General features: G+C 39.0%; 2 protein-coding genes across 2 annotated transcripts; both read left to right on the plus strand.

Moving 5' to 3' along the window:
• Window positions 1-2,845: 2,845 nt before the first annotated feature.
• Window positions 2,846-5,178, plus strand: LOC130924458 (ovoinhibitor-like). Its single transcript, XM_057851057.1, has 7 exons — window positions 2,846-2,960; window positions 3,089-3,141; window positions 4,183-4,292; window positions 4,357-4,485; window positions 4,569-4,706; window positions 4,782-4,937; window positions 5,016-5,178. Exons 1-7 carry the CDS (start codon window positions 2,918-2,920, stop codon window positions 5,059-5,061), a joined length of 675 nt encoding a protein of 224 aa, XP_057707040.1. The 5' UTR covers window positions 2,846-2,917; the 3' UTR covers window positions 5,062-5,178.
• A 4,330-nt stretch (window positions 5,179-9,508) lies between these two features.
• On the plus strand, window positions 9,509-11,744 carry LOC130924508 (ovoinhibitor-like). The gene is made up of 7 exons (XM_057851135.1): window positions 9,509-9,620; window positions 9,758-9,810; window positions 10,755-10,864; window positions 10,932-11,060; window positions 11,144-11,281; window positions 11,347-11,502; window positions 11,583-11,744. The coding sequence occupies exons 1-7, from the start codon at window positions 9,578-9,580 to the stop codon at window positions 11,626-11,628; spliced, it is 675 nt and encodes a 224-aa protein (XP_057707118.1). The 5' UTR covers window positions 9,509-9,577; the 3' UTR covers window positions 11,629-11,744.
• Window positions 11,745-20,921: the final 9,177 nt, after the last annotated feature.

Consider the following 20,921-nt stretch of genomic DNA (forward strand, 5'->3'; position numbering starts at 1 on the left):
CAGGCGCAGACAGCACACAGACACAGTGCAAGGTGGGGAATGTGAGTCTTACTGCCTCCGTTAAAGGTGCAATGAAATACTATCGCAAATGACTTTAAAATAAATACAGACCATATTTTTTACACAAATCCCTCAAAAAAAGTGACAGAAAAGGCTTCATCTTAATTAGTTTTTTCTCAGCTGCCTTCTCCCCAAGCACTATATCTCTCAACAGAAGTTGACATCACTACCAGAATGAGCTTCAGATTAAAGTGATCCCTCGCTACTTCGCGCTTCAAACTTCGCGCCCTCAGTCTATCGCGGATCCGTGTCACTGTTGCTCCCTCCCTCTTTGCTCTGTGATTGTCCCAGGCAAGCACTGCGTGCAGGGCCGGCGCTAGCTATTTTGGTGCCCTAGGCATAAATGCTTTGTGGTGCCCCCCCAGCCCCCCATCCACCAATACAAGACAAAACATTCAGGGATTATACGATGAAATATTGTTTTAAACCATGGTGCAAACATTTTCTAAATTAATTATAGTATTATGCAGGCCCATATTTAAAACACAGATACATGAAAACTTTAATATTATACCTTTATAGACATGGACTGATAGGGCACTATATAAACATTCTGGACATAATGTGGAAACAATGAATATGAAAGGGGAAATCTACATAGCTTTAAGATTGTTTTTTTTTTTCTAATCAGTTTCACCAGTAGATGTCGCTCTTGGCCTCTGAACCTCTCAAAAATGGCTACGGCTTCTTACTAATGGAAAATTTTCGGTATCAACATAGTCGTTGCATAAAACCACTACCGTTATGTCTCGTAACATTCCATTTAATTTTCATTGTGCAATGAATTTGCAAGTCACATCATTTCCACCACAGCGTATTGGAGTGTTTTTTTTTGGTTGTGCACACTATTAAACCGATCATAACCCGATTTCTGTAATTACCAGATTATTCAAAGTGGTCATGTAAAAAGCATGATCCGCTATCCTTTATCTGATAAACACCGCTATTTTACATCTCTGAGCATGTGTACAAATGGAAAAACGGATGTCGCTAGAGAGGCCTTAGGGACGCCAAACTGATTCGCTTTCAGCCTATGGGCCTACTCTACAGTTAACGAGCTTGTGTAACGCAATCGCCACACTCGCATTTGAAGAGGTTCAGTGGGACAACTTCAAGCAAGCATGGGTTTTTGGTAGACATGGAGGAAGGCCTATGCTGAGACCAAGTTTTACATCATGTACTTGGCAAGAAATCGAACTACTGACTTAACATGTAAACCAGGTTTTTCCTGATTATCACATCACTGAAGTGCATGTAAATGCGTCAAATCTCATTATTGTCATTACCTGGTTATTCCCAGTTATCAGATTATTGTAGTCATGTAAACGTAGCTGATAATAAATAAACAATTGTTTAAAAAAAATAAATAAAAAGCAACATTCTTACCTGCAAGTGATGCACAGGCATCATCTCGCTGCTTTTTCCTCTTCCTTTTTTCCGCCCCGACTCTTGTTGTCTTTTCGGTGACATTTCCTTTCAAGAATAAACTTCTGCCAAATTTGCGACTGAAGCATAATGGAGCAAACCTGAGCCTATGTTATTTATATTTATATTACTTGCATTTATCAGTTATAAGTTTTATTTTAAATACTATATATTGTTGTTATTATTACAATTACTAATATTTTTTTTGTGCCCCTTCAGGCAGAGTTGGTGCCCTACGCGCAGTGCGTGTTATGCGTATGCGGAGCGCCGTGTCTGACTGCGTGCATTGGAGTTGCTTATTGAAGTTAACGATTGTGGAAGATGATTGCGCCGCACATGACAATCATCATTTAACTGCCAATAAATGTTAACAAGTTTGATCTCTGTGTGCATACACGGGTGGGGAGAGATAGGGAAGCGCGCGGTGTAATATGTGTGTGTGTGTGGCGAGGTCAGAGGTAGCCGGCCCGGTGTGATTGTCCACAATGTACACAGCGATCGAGAGCAGTTTTTGATAGCAAGTCACACCAAGGGAGGTAACTGTGTATGTGAGAGGATTTGATGCGAGGCTCTGTGTGCCCTGGAATGAATGTGCGTGTGTACACACACAAAAAAAACATTTATTACAAGACATTCTATATACATTTTTAAAATACTCCTTTTGAAAAAAGTGAAAAAACCTATACACAAATATGTATCTCTTTCCAATGCTAAATCTGAATAAATACATTGTACACACACAAAAAAAAAATGTTTTTTTTTGGGGGGGGGGGGGGGTGCTACTTTGCGGTTTTTCACTTATCGCGGCAGGTTCTGGTCCCCATTAATCGCGAAAAATGAGGGATCACTGTATTGCAGTCTGCTAGCTTGCTATCCATTGGCTTTTGATTCTGTTGTCTTCTGTGAGAATGTATGTCATTTTTAAAAAGTGGACCTTCCCAAATGCAATGTTTTCAATGGAATAAATATGAAATGGTAAGAGACTGTGAGATTTAAGTGTCAATACTTTTTCTCCATGTAAAATTACAATAGTGCAATCATTTTTTGACATGGTCACCATTTCTTTGGACCTTTAAAGAGAAAGAAAGAAAAGCCCATAGAGCAGTTACCCAATGAGGGAAGAGTCCCCAGCTGCCTGCTGTTGACACTTAAGTGTTCACATATTTTGGCATTTTAAATAAGGAACTCTTTTCAATTGCTTTACCTGGCAAAAGGATGAACTAGCAAAGCAAGTTGTGCAAAAATTCCATGTAGTTTTCATAAAATATCATTTATTAATTTATTCTGCATCTAACCTATGGTGTTAAATAAAAATCGCCTCATGGCCTTGGAAACTCAGCCAATCAGGGACAGCGTGGCCTTATTTAAGTGTTAGAAGTGGACACCTGATTCTCATCAGACAAGAAGAGAAGGCCTACACTTCCAAGACGAAATGATGCTACCTGTGCTGCTCTTTTGTATCCTGGTGCTTTCTGGTGAGTTATTGGCTCTGAACCTACAGACATTTTAACATTTGTTGGAATTATGAAGGTTTTAAGACTTTTACATGAGGAAATTCCACTCCTGGTTTCATCTAATGTTGTCTACCTGTCTATCTGTGCAGACCAAATCCCACAATTTGGGGCTATCAAATCCAAACCATATGTACCTGTGGAGGTGAGGTATTAAATTAGTCTACCAAACCACATCATAGTGATTTGTGTATTATAACTTTGTGACAAATGTAAAAATATAGCTTGGCCAAACCTGTTGAATTTTATGGAATGATTAGCACATAAGTAGTTGCACAAATGTACTTTTTAAAGGGGACCACAGATACTTGTTGTTCTTAAAAGATAAATGTTAGTTATAATAATTTGATATTAAAACTTTGATTTTTATAAGATTTTGTAAAACTAGTAGGTCACCGATGTTGATGATTCGATGCTCTCTGGGCGGTCCTCAGATGAAACCAACAAATCTGTTACGGTCCTGGAATGCGGAAGCAAGGTGGGACCCCAAAGTTGACAACAATACAGAGGGATTGCATACAAGGGTTTATTGAACACAAAAATCGGGTCTGTGATGGGTTGGGATCAATTATTTAAAAAATAAACAAACCAGAGGGAATACAGTGGTGAGGCAGACAAATGGGGGGGAAATCAAGGCAAGGATGCAACTAGCAACGAAGGGATAAAAACTGTCAAATGGCAGCCAGTCAATCTCTGCAACCCACCTAGGATCAGTTAGGACGAGCTGGAATTGGATGCAGGTATGTCCCACAGCTCTGTAACAAAAGAATCTGACCAGGAGCAGAATGAGACAAAATCATGCCGGTCATCATACTAGCTTCGCTAGTTGGAGCAAAGCTATTCTCCCAGTACACCCCAACCACGTCATCACCCACAGTATTTAACGCGTAAAACACGGTTCCCTCAGTAGGTCAACCATGTACTAAATGAATTTTAAATCAATGGCAATGTTTCTAATCACAAATTTTGGTAAAAGCCACAATTGTTAGAGCCTACAAGTAAGTCCGTGGTACCCTTTATTAAGATGCTTTTTCGTTAGCTCGGATTGTGTGTCAATTTAGTTGACATGCAAGAAAATTGTACACTGACAAAGGTTGGAACTTGACCTGCTTTAATGCGTTTTTCTGTTAAACTCTCATCTCTGGTATGTTAGTGTGTGCAAAACAATAACTAATATTGTCTCCAGACTGGCTGTGAGAAGTATCATGGAAGAGATTGCTTGGCAAATTGGGATCCAGTATGTGGCAGTGATGGGCGTGAATACGATGATGAGTGTCATCTCTGCCTAGAAAATGGGCACGTATCATTCTGTTTTGCATGGTGACCCAATAATGAATAATTATTTTATTGTTACCAACAGATTGAATGGGGTGAAGGTGGCATACAAGGGTGAGTGCCGTACAGTTGTTTGCCCCGCACATTATGATCCAGTATGTGGCACTGATGGACGTACATACTCCAATGAGTGTGCCCTCATCCAGGAAAATAGGCATGTATCATTCCCTCTCAAGCTTACAAACTACATGAACATGCACAAATATCATGAATTGATTTTTGGTTTGTCACAAACAGAAGGTTTCACGAAGTAAAGGTGGCATACAAGGGTGAGTGCCACGCCTGTCAGGGGTATTGCACCCAGGAATGGGATCCAGTATGTGGCAGTGATGGACGTACATACAGCAATGAGTGTTATCTCTGCCAGGAAACTAGGCACGTATCGCTCTCTAAATCTCACTTTGTTGCAAGATGCCCAAATCAGACATTCCCCCCCCCCCCCACCACCAGAGGGAATCCGAACGTTAAGGTGGCATACAAGGGTGAGTGTCACGCGGCTGATCCCTGTCAGACGTATGGAAGGCTTTGCCCCACGAAATGGGATCCAGTATGTGGCAGTGATGGTCATACATACATGAATAAGTGTAGTCTCTGCCAGGAAAATAGGCACGTATCCCCTAAAACTCACTTGGTTTATACAAGGATACTCAATACATGCCATAATTTTGTTTTTGTCACCAACAGAATGAATCACCAAAAAGTGAAGGTGGTCCACAAGGGTTGGTGTTGAATGTGGCATATCCATTACTGGCATGTTTCCTGAAGTCTGTCAATGTAAACATTTTGTGCGTAGGCGTACCCCAACAAGATGGGTGCAGACCATAATAAAAAGGTTCCAAATTATGAATGGATTATTTGAGTTTGCGTTTTCTGAAGTTGTGTGAACGTTTACTTTCCTCCTTGGAATAAAAGTTACAAATGTTTAACTGTGCTCACAGTTCAACTAATGGGAAAATCTCCATTTTGAAGCGACTGTTTTGTGTGTGGAGGGCAAATTCTTATTTTGATTAAAAAAATGGAATGATCAGTTACTTGGAAATATGAGAACACTCATTGACTGCTCCTGTTTAAATTTTTGTGTGCCACCACAAGAGCGAACAGTTAGATAATGGCATGACCAAATTTGACAGCATATATTAAAATCTGAAGAGCACAGACTAAAAACACCTTAACTTGTAGCTTTTTTGTTTGATGCATTGAGTCTTTCATATTACGCCCCCCTCTGGAAGATGTAAACGTTTCGCACTCTGCCGCCACTTTAAATATTTGTCTATAAAAGTAAATCTCTGAAAAACATTGTCCTTAATATTAAACTTACAATAAAATATAAAATCATACAGCCGAGGTACATATTTTGACCATTTGATACAGAATTTTTAATCAACTCTGAGTACAATATGCTAAACAATTTGACTGGGGGGAAAAAATGGAACAAGACTCATTGGACAGAAGGATGATTTTGGCTCCTTCGGTATGGTATGGGGTCATTTTGCAGTGAGCAACTTGATGGTATGCTATCTTGGATAGTGCTAACAGTACTTGCTGGTTTACTGATGTAACACAAAGTGGGATGATTGCCGGAAATATTTTTCGCTGAGAAAAATCAAGCGGCTTAATGTGATTGGGGCCTAATGTCTTTATGTGACGTCTTAATTGATTTGGCTTCATGCTGCCCGCTGCCAACACTTTTAGACACAGGTATTTCCTCTTCCCCCACTGTATTAAAAGTGAAGCCAAACACTACATACGCATCATATTCCTCGTCTCCGCTCTTCATATCCCCAAGCTCGTTGCTGTGCTTTTGTTTGGTTCAAAAATACTGCGCACACTCTGAAAATGAGAAGGCCACTGCCACCCACTGAGTGGGTGTGCAATTACACGTTATTCTATTACGGCAAAAAAGAATGTTCCCCGAGGTCACTTGCACCCCCCTCGACATCGCTTTGCGCCCCACTATTTGACTAGTACTGGGCTAATTTGACTGCATATATCCAATTTGAAGAGAATGCTACTAAAATGACTTGTTAACACTTAAAACCTTTTTAAAATTCTGTATAATGTGTTCCAATGTTTTCTAGGTCGTGTCGCTGGCTGTAATGGTTCTTTTGCAATATCTGTGATTCTTGGTCACATTTGTTGTGTTCTATGTACACTGATGCCATCGCACATGTAAATGCCCCAAAAGGTGGTCGGGCCACCTTGGTGGGTTAGTGCTAGTCAACCCAGGACTCGACTTTGGGCTTTTTGACTGAAATTGGTTATTGGCACGTAATATATTAAACTCCGAAAGATTTCCAAAGGTATTATAAGGAGGGACTTACATTAAAGCATTTAGAACCAACATGCCATTTTATTCAGGGTTCCCTTTAAGTGTTAAAAATTCAGATTTTGTTGCACATTAAATTTGTCCAATAGCACAACATGTTCAGAAATAACACAATGAATAGAGCACAAACTATTACATCTTATGAACAAAGATGCAGAAAATAATTTGTAAAAAAAAAAAAAAAAGTGTACATATATATAACTGACTAACTATAACTATAGCTGAACAAATATTCGGACTAATGTTGCATTTAAGGAAGGTGGGAAGTCAGACTTGTCCCACTTGGATGATACCAGTTGCGATCTCAAAGCGTTCTAAGCGAATGTAAACCGCAAAGATGTTTTTTTTTATTTTATTTTAGCCGTCAAGACATTTTGGTCTACAGCAAACCTGCCTTCTCAAAGCAATCAAATAGTAGAGATAAAACGCCGGCTAAGGTGCATTTTACCATTTTGTTCAAACTTCATGCATACAGAGCAGCATATCCTCATGCAAAGTCAGTAAGAATCATACAGTGGGTAGTTGTGTTGATTAACTAAATAATATATACATATATATTTTTATAACCGTGCATTTTATGTTTTACCTTTGACGGTCTGCTTTTCGACAGCGCGATTTTTTTCGAGTGACTCAGATTGAAGCAACTCGTGAAGTTGGAGTACTTTTTTTTTTTCTCCGACTTCGCAACTAGGATCTCCCAGTTTGAGTGGCGTTCCAGTGATATTTTTCCTAGTTGGAAGTTGGAAAACAGAGACTTCCCACCTTCCTCGAATGCAGCATTACTCCCAAGGGCATATGTTTGCATAGGGACGGAAGAGACATAACCAAGAGCGTATGTTTGGTCTCAACTTTGGTAGGGACGATATTACCGTAATGCACATCATGCAAACAATGATCCAAATAAGGGACAACTAGCTTGACTTCATTCTTCCTTGTGGAGGCTGGCCTGACCGCAGTAGTTTTGACGGTAAGCAAGTTTAATGTTATGCTAATTGTTGGAGGTCGGACTTTCAGTAGCAAAATTAGTGGTGTTTCCACCACCTTGACATCTTTTTACATGACTTACAGTGGCTGCTGCTGGCCGAAAAAAAACAACTTTTAATATCCCTCCTTTCCGGAGCGGGTGGCATGTTGTCGACATGAATCTGTTGGAGTTGTGTGAGTATGTCTGTGTGTGTGTGTGTCTTTGTGGCGGCACGGATGGCTTCAAGTCATCAGCCAACCAAATGTTCGTTTGAGGGCGAAAAAAATGGACCGGCACATTCAGCAAGTGAAAAGGGATAAATGTAAATCTGAACATAATGAAAATAATTCACTTAATAATGGTAATTATTCTATCCTCACATATGGTGAGACAATCTAAATTACCTATATAAGTGAACTCTTTATATAATGTGATAAAGTTGCTTAAAAGTTGGTGGGGACAATTTGAGCATCCTGAAAAGTTGCTAGTTTTATGTCCCTACCATCCCTGTGCAAACCTATGCCCTTGGACATAACACTATTGATATGACTGTATGTTAATATTGACAACTTTCACTAAGGGGTGTACTCACTTTTGTTGCCAAGGGTTTAGATACTATTGGCTATATTTTGAGTTATTTTGAGGGGAAAATAAATTAACTCTGTTATATAAGCTGCACACAGACTACTTTTCGTTTTGTCAGTGTTGAAAAGATATATTAAAATATCTGCAGAAATGCGAGGGGTGTTCTCACTTTGGTGATACACTGTATGTCAAAAACGTCATTTTTTTTTTACGGTGCTTTAAAGATGCCCCGTGATTGAACAGGCCGCCGTGATCATAGAACGTCAAGCTTGATTCTGATTGGTATAATGGAGTCATTTTATTATTATTGCGACGTCTCATTGGTGAAACTGGTTGAGCCACTCTCTCTGGCAAAACAAAAAAAACAAAAAAAAGGAGGTAAATCTAATATGTAGAATAAAGAGGGAAAATGTAACGAATAATGTTATGTAGCCCAAAGTAAGAGTAAGAGTAGCATTTTTTCTTTACAAATCTACTCAAGTAAAAGTAAAAACTATGGCTTAGTAAAACTACTGGTAAAGATTTACTTTTTTTTTTTTTTTTTTTCCAAAAAGTTATTCAAATAAATGTACCACAGAAAATGACTTTGAAATAATAGACCATTTTTTGGACACAAATTCCTCAAAAAAGTGACAGAAATAGCTTCATCGTCATTCGTCTTCTTTTCTCAGCTACCTTCTCCACAGCTGCTGTATCTCTCAACAGAAGTTGACATCACTACCAGAATGAGCTGTGGATTATTGCAGTCTGCTGGAATGCTATCCATTCGCTTTTGGTTCTGTTGTGACTGTGTCTTATGTGAGCATGTATGTCAGTTATGGTTGTGACGTCACACCCAGATTTTCAAAAAGTGGACCTTCCCAAATGCATTGTTTTCAATGTAATAACTATGAAATGGTAAAAGGCTGTGAGATTTAAGTGTCAATAATTCATCAATGTAAAATTACAAGAGTGCAGTCATTTTCATTTTTTGACATGGTCACAATTTCTTTCGACCTTTAAAGGGAAAGTAAGAAAAGCCCATAACGCAGTTATTCAATGAGGGATGAGTCCCCAGCTGCCTGCTGTTGACACTTAAGTGTTCACATATTTGGCGTTTTAAATAAGGAACTGTTTTCAATTGCTTTACCTGGGAAAAGGATGAACAAGCAAAGCAAGCTGTGCAAAAAAAAAAAAAAAATCTATGTAGTTTTCATAAAGCAAAATATCATTTATTAATTTTTTCTGCATATAACCAACCCCCACAAGAAAAATCGCCTCATGGCCTTGAAAATTCAACCAATCAGGAACAGCGTTGCCCTATTTAAGTGTTAGAAGTGGACACCTGTTTCTCATCAGACAAGCAGAGAAGGCCTACACTTCCAAGACGAAATGATGCTACCTGTGCTGCTCTTTTGTATCCTGGTGCTTTCTGGTGAGTTATTGGCTCTGAACGACGGGCATTTTAACCTTTGTTGGAATTCTGAATGTTTAAGACCTTTACATGAGGAAATGTTCTACATTTCTACTCCTGGTTTCATATAATGTTGTCTACCTGTCTATTCTGTGCAGTCCAAATCCCACAATTTGGGGCTATCAAATCCAAACCATATGTGCCTGTGAAGGTGAGGAATAATTATTAGTAATGTGTGGTTTAGTAGTATAATAATTTATTATATTACTAAACCACACAATAGTCGTTGTGTACTATAACTGTGTGACAAATGTAGCCTTGCCCAAACCTGTTGGTGAATTTTATGGAATGATTAGCACATAAGTATTTGCAGAAATGTACTTTTTTTTTTTTTTTTTTTTTTAAATAAAATTTGTAAAACTAGTAGGTTGCCATTGATTCAATGCACTCTGGGCGGTGACGTCATTGGGTTGTCTTCAAATTATAAACCAAAAAAAAATCTTACAAAAAACAAGTGATAGTAGGGCTGATTAAAAAAAATAAAATAAAATTTAAAAAACTGAGGGAAAACCACGGTGAGAGGCAGACAGATGAAAAGACAAGGATGCAACTAGAAACGAAGGGATATACAAACTGTCAATATCTTGGCAACCTACCTAGGATCAGTTTAAAGACTCCTGATGACCTGGAATTGGATGCAGGTACCAGTATGTTCCACAGCTCTGTAACAAAAGAATGTGACAAAATCATTCAAGTCGTCATACTAGCTTCGCTAGGATACAGCACAGCTATTCTCCCAGTCCAACCCAACCACGTCATCACCCACAGTATTCATTAAACGCGTAAAACGTGGTGCCCTCAGTAGGTCCAACAATGTCCTAAATCTATTTATAAATCAATGGCAATGTTTCTAAGCACACATTTTGGTGAAAGAACAAATGTAGCTTATTAAAGCCTACAAGTGAGTCCGTGGTACCCTTTAATAAGATGTGTTTTTGTTAGCTTAGCTCATTTGTCAATTTAGTCGATTATAAAAGATGATTGCACCCTGACAAAGGTTGTAACTTAACCTGTGATAATGATTTTTTTTACTGTGTTGAACTCTCATCCCTGGTATGTTAGTGTGTGCAAAACAATAACTAATATTGTCTCCAGACTGGCTGTGAGAAGTATCATGGAAGAGATTGCTTCGCAACTTGGGATCCAGTATGTGGCAGTGATGGGCGTACATACTTTGCCGAGTGTGATCTCTGCCAGGAAAATGGGCACGTATCATTGTCTTTATTACATGGTAATCCAATAATGAACCATTTTTAATTTTGTTACCGACAGATTTAATGGAGTGAAGGTGGCATACAAGGGTGAGTGCCATAGAATGGTCTGCCCCCCGCATTATGATCCAGTATGTGGCACTGATGGACGTACATACTCCAATGAGTGTGCGCTCAACCAGGAAAATCTGCACGTATCGTTCCTCCTCAGGCTAACTTTCTACATGAACTTGCACAAATATCATGAATTGATTTTTGGTTTGTCACAAACAGAAGGTTTCACGAAGTAAAGGTGGCATACAAGGGTAAATGCCACGCCTGTCAGGGGTATTGCACCCAGGAATGGGATCCAGTATGTGGCAGTGATGGACGTACATACTCCAATGAGTGTTATCTCTGCCAGGAGAATGGGCATGTATCATTCTCTAAATCTGTTACAAGATTCCAAAATCATTGACATTTTTTCCCCCAACCAGAGGGAATCCGAATGTTAAGGTGGCATACAAGGGTGAGTGTCACGCGGCTGATCCCTGTCAGACCTATGGAAGGCTTTGCCCCACGAAATGGGATCCAGTATGTGGCAGTGATGGTCATACATACATGAATAAGTGTAGTCTCTGCCAGGAAAATAGGCACGTATCACTCTAGAACTCACTCGGTTTATTACAAGGATGCTCAATACATGCCCTAATTTTGTTTTTGTCACCAACAGAATGAATCACCAAAAAGTGAAGGTGGTCCACAAGGGTTGGTGTTGAATGTGGCATATCCATTACTTGAATGTTTCCTGAATTCTGTCAATGCAAATAATTCGTGTGTAGGCATACCCCAACAAGATGGGTGCAGACCATAATAAACGTTCCAAATAATGAAATTTGAGTTTGCTTTTTCTGAAGTTGTGTGAACCTTGACTTCTTGGAATACAAGATGCAAATAACTTTAACTGTTCCCAGTTCAACTTATAGGAAAATCTCATTTTGAAGCAAATGTTTTATGTGTGGAGAGGGGAAAATTCTTATTTAGGTGAAAAACATGGAATGTTTAGTTTCGTGGAAAAATAAGAACTTATTGACTGCTCCTGTTTAAATTTTTGTGTGACGCCACAAGAGCGAACAGTTCTGACAATGGCATGACCAAATTTGACTGCATATATTAAAATCTGAAGAACCCTGACTAAAAACATGGTTAACTCATAAGGTTTTTTTTTTTTTTTTTGAATGCATTGCGTCTTAATTTCATATTACGCCTACCTCCTGGAAGATGTAAACATTTTGCTCTCTGCCGCTACTTTATCATTTGTCTATAAAATATATCTGCATAACATTGTCCTTAATATTAAACTTGCAATAAAGTACTTTATTTTTTCACAAGCACATAAATTTGCTTGGATTACAGAAAAATACTCAAGGTACATATTTTGACCATTTGATACTGAAAAAGTTTAGTTTAACAATACAACAGTACAATATATTAATTTGACCGGGGGTGTGTAACGAAATGGACTTATTGGACAGGATGGTTTTAACTCCTTTGCTATGGTGTAGGGTCATTTTGCACAGCGCAACTTAATAGTATGCTGTGTTATATGATGCGGACAGTGTTCGCTGGTTTACTGATGTAACACAAAGCAAGATGATTGCCGGCAACATTCGGCACTTTTTCGCAGAGAAAAATCAGGCGACTTATGTGATTGGGGTCTAATGTCTTTATGTGATGTCTTAATTGATTTGGCCTCATGCTGCCGGCTGCCAACATTTTTACACTGTAAACATGTATTTCCTTGTCTCCCACTGTATTAAAAGTGAAGCCAAACACTACATATGCGTTGTCATATTCGTCTCGGCTCTTCATAACTCCGTGCTCGTTGCTGTGTGCTCTTGTTTGGTTTTAAAAAATACTGCGCACACTGAAAATGAGAACGCCACTGCCACCCACGGAGTGGCTGTACAGTTGCACGTTATTCGATTACGGCAAAATATGTTCCCCAAGGTCACTTGTGCCCCCCTGGGGGGGGCCCGCCCCACTATTTGACAAGTACTGGTCTAATTTGACTGCAGATATAAAATTTGAAGGGAATGCAACTAAAAGGACTTAACACTTAAGACCTTTTTAAAATTCTGTATAATGTGTTCCAATATTTTCTAGGTAGTGTCGCTGGCTGCTATGGCTCATTTTCAATATCTGTGGCTTTTGGTCACATTTGTTGTGCTCTATGTACACTGATGCCAACACAGATGTAAATGCCCCAAAAGGTGGCCGGGCCGCCTGGTAGGTTGATGCTGGTCAACCAGTCTCCTTGGACTTGACTTTGGGCTTTTTGACTCAAAGATACTGGTTATTGGCACTTAATATATTAAAATGAAATATGAAATTTGTCCGATAGCATAACATGTTCAGAATGACAATATAGCACAAACGATCACATGTTATGAACAAAGAGGCAGAAAATAATCTTGAAAAAAGATTTAAAAGATTTAAAAAGGTTTGACTCAAAGATACTGGTTATTGGCACTTAATATATTAAAATGAAATATGAAATTTGTCCGATAGCATAACATGTTCAGAAATGACAATGAATAGAGCACAAACGATCACATCTTATGAACAAAGAGGCAGAAAATAATCTGTAAAAAAAAAAAAAAAATCATTGGTTGAACAAATGGTAAGACTAATGTTGCATTTAAAGTGCATATGACACCAAAAATGTTTATTTCATATTTCACACAGTGTTTTATGTTCCTGAAAGAAATGGACCACTTGGATGTGTGTGGAAGCGATTGTTTTATGTATATTGAATTTTTGAATCCCGCTCCATGAAAATGAGTTACTTCCAGCTCAAGTCTCGGGTTTAGGACGAATGCAAATGTGACGTCACTCGGGTCAGCGTCTCACAATACAGCATTGCTTTATAGCATGCAGATGGCCTGCGGATTCAGCTGATTTTCCGGATTAATTCGTTTATTTTTTGCAACACCCAGCCAAACGGCTGCAGGCTTTTGTAGCTGCACCAAGGAGAGGCGTGTGAGACTTTTTGAGTTTCACTTAGTTCCCCTTCCACCCTGAGATCAGCCAAAACAAGTGTGCAAGTGTGTGTGTACTGTGGGATCATTGGACTTCGTGTTTTGTATTATGTCAAATACTGGGATCATGGCACACATTTTAATGCGGAGATGGCTTGCATTTTGTGGCTGACATGGTCCTTGTCCGATGAGAATGCCACTCGGCCGACGACCGGCGGCGTGTCGCACATCACCCCGCCAGGAGAGTGCTATACTCGGCTTATTGCCCTCTTCGTGTGCCCGGTGTTCTGTCAAATTTTCCACCCGATCAGAAATTGCAACTTTGTGTTAAAAATGGCTGCGAATATAGTGATTACAAAGCAAACATTAAAAACTTTCTTTAAATAAAGGACTATTTACTTACGTTTGATCATGGATGGACATGTAGAAAAAAGATCCCCTCAGACACATCCTGCCATGTTAGTGCACAACAACTGCACGCCGCTCTCTGATTGTTTGTCTTCGCCGTTAAGCATTATTTACGCCATATTCGTGTTGACCATGTGGCAGCTATGCGGTCCTCCAACGTCGGCCAGTTTGTCCGGCGGTAATTCTCTAGCTGCTTCCCCGGCAAACATGCTCTCCTGCCTGCAGCTGGGGACGAGCTGTAACTTGCTCGCCGCCGGGCGGGGTGCCGATCGGCAAAGACAATCGACAACCCCGCCGCTTAACAGATTAATGAGTCAGTTTATTCCATTTTAAAGTAAATGCAGTGGTACCTCGACATACTTCGACACACGATCTTTTCGACATCCGACGTAAAATCTGACTTGCCATTTGTTTCTACATCCGATGACATGCTTGAAATACGACGATTTATGACAGCGCCGCCGTTTCTTTGTTTTCTTGCAAGACGAAGGCGTGGCGTATTTTCTTGTGAGAGAAATCAACATGGGTTCCAAGACTGTAAGTGGAGGTGGTGAAAAAAGGAAAAAGGTGAGGCTTACTATGGAAATGAAGATGAAAATAGAAAAATATGCGCGTGGTGTGCGCGTCCGTGAACTGGCCCGACAATATGGCCGTAGAATGTCTAAGGCTACGTCTACACTAGGACAGATAATTCTCTCCAGGGTACTTTGCCGACTATTTTTAAACCTGTCCACACTTCGTTTAAGGTGCATTTAAGGTCCTCCCCTCTTCTGCAAGGTACGCCTTCATTAGCGCAAACAATGCATGTGTAAAAACGTGTGTGTTTTGTCATCGCCTGCGCAGTTTACCTCTGAACCGGAAACTCATTCCTCGCCCACGGCAAATTTCGAAATTACTACACCTTCTAGACTGTCACTTTCTGTTTGTTTCGTGATCGCAATTAAACGCATCACACAGGAGCGAGAGTGGAAGGGAGAGCACGCTCGGCTTTTATGAGCAGGCGCAGTGTTGTGTTTGAAATAAATCTTTACAAAAACAAGCCTGACATCATTACTTACAATTGATGCTTAGTTGTGCTCTCACCACTTGGAAAATAACAAATAGAAGCATATGGTGTGGCGCTGCGTATATTTCCTGGAAGCCGCAACCAGGAGTGCTTATGCATAACAGTGGCGATCCTGGAAGTGGCGGCAGTTTTGACAAGCAAAAATGTCATGGATAAGTTTTTTTTTTTTTCTTCAACTTTCTTTTCATTGTTTTCCTGTCACAGAAGTTAAATTTGACATACATCTTCAGCAATGGGATCAAACTCATAACCTGAGAGACCATAATGTATGGGGGGTAATACCCCCCAAAAAGAAAAAAAAAAAAAAAAAAAAAAGGACATATACATATGAAACAAAAATGCACACATAGATGTAAACAGTACCTCAGATTCATATATGATATGGCGATGTCTCCCTCCCTGGTATACCAGACTTACCGCTGTTCCAGCGATTGAGTCTGGCTACCGTCCGGCGGATCAAATTCCGAGGGGCGGAGCAAGCCACAGCAAACAGCCAGCGGAGTGGACCAATCAGCGAAGGGCAGACGTGACGTTGTTAAAGCGACGAGTAATTAGCGTGAGCGGAGAATGGAGAAGTTTATTCAACATGGCTACCGCGCGCCATGTTGACTGTTGTCAACATTGACACACTGTTTGTGTAATTTGGACATTGATGTAGCTACAGGATGGTGGGGATTTTCATTCTGTTTTATTTTTTAAAAAAATATTTTTTTCCACAGGGAGGAAGTCCTCTTTCTTACTGGTTCCATCCAAGTATGAACTACTGTACCCTTCTCTCAACTCTAACTTTTCATTCTCCAAACCACCTTTAAACTCACCAAACTCTCACCTGATCACAACTCTCCTTCAAACACCCACATTTTGAATGCAGCCAGAGGTGTTGATTGACTGTAGCGAGCTGTCAAACCGCGCAGCAAATCTAAAGCACTCCCTGAAGCAATCACGTGGTACGGCTGGGCAGTGAGGCTTCGGACGTCATCGTTTTCGGAACCTCCCCTAAATGAAGCCAGCCTCGGTACGCGCTTCGCAGAAAAGTCCCTTCATTACTCGACACACGCTTCGAAGGCTCGGCCCACCTCGTGACATCACTACTTTCTGGTGAGTTATTGGCTGTGAACCTACAGACCTTTTAAGTTTTTCTTGGAACAACTGTAGTCAAGTTTTAAGACCTTTACATGAGGAAATGTAATACAATTCCACTCCTGGTTTGATCTAATGTTATTTACCTGTCTGTCCGTGTAGTCCAAATCCTGCAGTTTGGGGCTGCAGAATCAGCTCCACATGCACCCGTGGTGGTGAGCAATTAAATTGTTCAACTCAACCACATAATAGTGATGTTTGTAAAATATATGTAAAATATGTAAAAATATATAGCCTTGCCTAAAACTGTTAAAATTTATGGAATGACTAGCACATTGTGTTGTGAATGACTTTGCACATACATACATATATATATATATATATATATATATATATATATATATATATATATATATATATATATATATATATATATATATATATATATATATATGTATATATATATATATATATATATATATATATTAGGGCTGTCAAACGATTAAAATTTTTAATCGAGTTGATTACAGCTTAAAAATTAATTAATCGTAATTAATCGCAATTCAAACCATCTATAAAATATGCCATATTTTTCTGTAAATTATTGTTGGAATGGAAAGATAAGACAAGATGGATATATACATTCAACATACATACATACATAAGGACTGTATTTGTAACAATAAATCAACAAGATGGCATTAACATTATTAACATTCTGTTAAAGTGATCCATGGATAGAAAGACTTGTAGTTCTTAAAAGATGAATATTAGTACAAGTTATAGAAATGTTGTATTAAAACGCCTCTTAATGTTTTCGTTTTAATAAAATTTGTAAAATTTTCAATCAAAAAATAAACTAGTAGCCCTATTCTGTCCTCAATGTGTGTGAGTACACAAATTGACAGATAGCGAACATAAGTTCCAAAAAGAAATCAGACGGTGTGGCAAAGTTGCATGGGCTTTACTGAAGTCATCTCTTTTTGACAGGAGCACGTTTCTTGTATTTTTGCAAAACTGAAAATAACAAGGCAATGTGTCAATAACTTGCATAAATCACAAAATAACATAAAATGTACACACACGTGTCCATTTGAGCAGTAGCACTAGCCAATTAGCTCACAAGCATCTAACAATGTAACTGCATTTTACCATATATGTGAACAAACTCAAATACACATCATCAATAACTATCTAATACTCATGAATATAAACAAAGGAGGAATATAACTCACAAGCGATGCATGTATTAGACACAAACAGTGTGATGGGGCTATGAGAACTGCCACTGAATACTGGATGCGGACGTTAGCTGGTCTGAATAGCACTGTCTATTAGTGTGAGTTCGCGTCGACATATAATAACGTCAGAAAAGCGCGCCGAAACCCAAATAATCAGCTGCACTGAATCGCCAGCAGAGGGCGACATTACGCCAGATAACATATGCAAGTCACACCCAAGCGCCAGCAGAGGGCGGAAAAACCTTTCACTGTACTGACATTTAAATCTGTCTGAGCGGGCCTAGTGCGTTAATTGCGTCAAATATTTTAACGTGATTAATTAAAAAAATTAATTAACGCGCGTTAACGCGATAATTTTGACAGCCCTAATATATATATATATATATATATATATATATATATATATATTTTTTTTTTTATATATATATATATATATTTACTTTTAATTTTCTTTATATATTTTAAGATGCTTAACTGGCTTTTTCTTCAGTTTAGCTCGTGTATACAGTATGTCAGTTTAGTTGACATACGAGTAAATGGTGCACTGACAAAGGTTTGGAACTCAACCTGCGATTAATGCATGAGTTTTTATACAATCTAGTGTTTTTATAAATTTCCATGCCTGGTATGTTTGTGTGTGCAAACGATAACTATTGTTTCCAGACTCACTATGAGAATCATGGACGATTTTGCACCCTGGAATGGGATCCAGTATGTGGCAGTGATGGACGTACATACTCGAATGAGTGTTATCTCTGCCAGGAAAATAGGCACGCATCATTCTCTCAATCTTTGTTGTACATGCTAGTACAATCATGGACTATTTTGTTTTTTTTTTGTTACCAACAGATTTACTGGGGTGAGTGTGGCATACAAGGGTGAGTGCAGTATAGTGGTTTGCCCCTTGAATTATGATCCAGTATGTGGCACTGATGGACATACATACTCCAATGAGAATGAGATCAACCAGCAAAATGGGCATGTATCATTCCCCCTCAATGTGTTTCTACATGTACAAATATTGATTTTTTTTTTTTTTTTTTCCCCACCAACAGTGCGAATCACAATGTAAAGGTGGCACACAAGGGTGAGTGCCATGACTGTGAGTGGTATGGAACATATTGCCTTGCAGTACATGATCCAGCATGTGGCAGTGATGGTCATACATACAGTAATGAGTGTCATCTCTGCCAGGAATATAGGCATGTATTACTCTAAATCTGTTACTAGATGCACATTCACACGAATCCTCCCCTCCAGACGGAATCCAAACGTGAAGGTGGCATACTGGGGTTAGTGTCACGCGACTGATCCCTGTGAAATGTATGGAAGGATTTGCCCCCACGAAATGGGATCCAGTATGTGGCAGTGACGGTCATACATACATGAATGAGTGTCGTCTCTGCCAGGAAACTAGGAACGTATTGTTCTCTAAATCTCCCTTTGTTTATACTATTTTACTCCGATACGTGCCCTAATTTTGTTTTTGTCATCAACAGAATGAATCTCAACATGGTGATTGTGGTACATAACGGTTGGTGTTGAATATGGCATATTAATTACTGGCATGTTTCCTGAAGTCTGTCAATGTAAACAATTTGTGTGTCGGGCATACCCCAGCAAGATGGCTGCAGACCATAATAAAAAGGTTCCAAACTATGAATGGAGAATTTGAGTTTGCTTTTTCTGAATTTGTGAAAAGTTATTCCTCTTTTGAATATAATCAGTTACAAATGAGTTTAATAATTGTGTTCCCAGTTCAACTTGTAGGAAAAGCACCACCTTTTTTTTTTTTTTTTTTTTTTTGCCGACAATTTTGAAGTCTGTTTTATGTACTGTATGTGGAGGGGAAATTTATGCTGATGAAGTATGGAATGTCCAATAATTTGGAAAAATAACCTCAAGACTTTTAACAACTGCTGCTTGACTGCTCCTATTTAAATGTTTGTGACTCGACAAGCGCAATTCTCTCGTATGATCAAATTAGGCTAATTTGACTTTATATATCAAATTTGAAGGGAATGCAACTAAAATGAAATGTTAACTCTTAAAACCTGATAAATATTCTGTGTAATGTTTTCTACGTAGTGTCGCTGGCTGTAATGGTTCTTTTGCAATATCTGTGGTTCTTGGTCATATTTGTTGTGCTCTATGTAGACTGATGCCAATGCAGATGTAAATGCCCCAAAAGGTGGTCGGGGTGGTGGGTTGGTGCTAGTGAACCAGTCTCCCTGGGCTTGACTTTGGGCGTTTTGACTCAAAGATGCTGGTTATTGGCGCTTCATATATTAAACTCCAAAAGATTTCGAAAGGTACCATGTTTTCCGCACTATAAGGCGCGCCTAAAAGCCTTACATTTTCTCAAAAGCTGACAGTGCACCTTATAATCCGGTGTGTCTTATATAAATCAATATTGAGCCACAAGTTTTTATTGTTTTATTTTTTGTTTTTTGTTTTTTTAACCAATTTATACAAATTTGAAAAAAGAAAAAGAAAAACGGGCTTACAAAATTGCACCATTTGTAATAAGAAAACCACACTCCATCATAATATACAAAATCTTATTAGCTTGCCATGTTTGTAGTCATATATTTCAAAGAATTGTTCACAATGGCCTGGTTTGGTTCCTTTTTTCGGGACGCCTTGAACTTAATGGCCAAAATGTCATGTTGGTTCTATATGCTTTACAGTTAGTCCATCCATAACACTAGAAAACCCAGCAGAGGCCGACTCGGCCCTTCCCCAAGACAAATATTCCTAATATTCCCAAGCAATGGCCGATTTGGCCTCTCTTCCTAAAAAACCCAGAGGTGGCCCAAACGACCCAAGTGCTTTTGAATTAGCAAGTCGTTGTCCGACAGACAGCAACCATTCATATGTAAATGCAACCACTAGACATACATTGTGTTAGAATGCAGCCCAACGGAGGGGAACACACCACGGTTGCACACTTCATGTGAGTTTTTGTCAGTTCAAGTCAAGCTGCATTTATTAATTTACATTTATTTATGGAGTTTTACGCTTTTTACAAACTTTTAACTTACTTCTCCTATCCTCCACACAGAAAAACAGAAAAAAATGGCCCACATGTTTACATTATTTTTGCAAAAAAAAAAAAATGTTTTAGAACTGCAATTTGAGTTTAAAGCAAGATCATGTATATAGTTTAGAACGACTGGATCTAATGGAGCAAGAATTGTGGCCATTTTGTCTGAAGTTAGTACGAGAAAACGCGT

The sequence above is a fragment of the Corythoichthys intestinalis genome, chromosome 11 (genome assembly GCF_030265065.1).
Source record: "Corythoichthys intestinalis isolate RoL2023-P3 chromosome 11, ASM3026506v1, whole genome shotgun sequence".
Taxonomy (NCBI): domain Eukaryota; kingdom Metazoa; phylum Chordata; class Actinopteri; order Syngnathiformes; family Syngnathidae; genus Corythoichthys; species Corythoichthys intestinalis.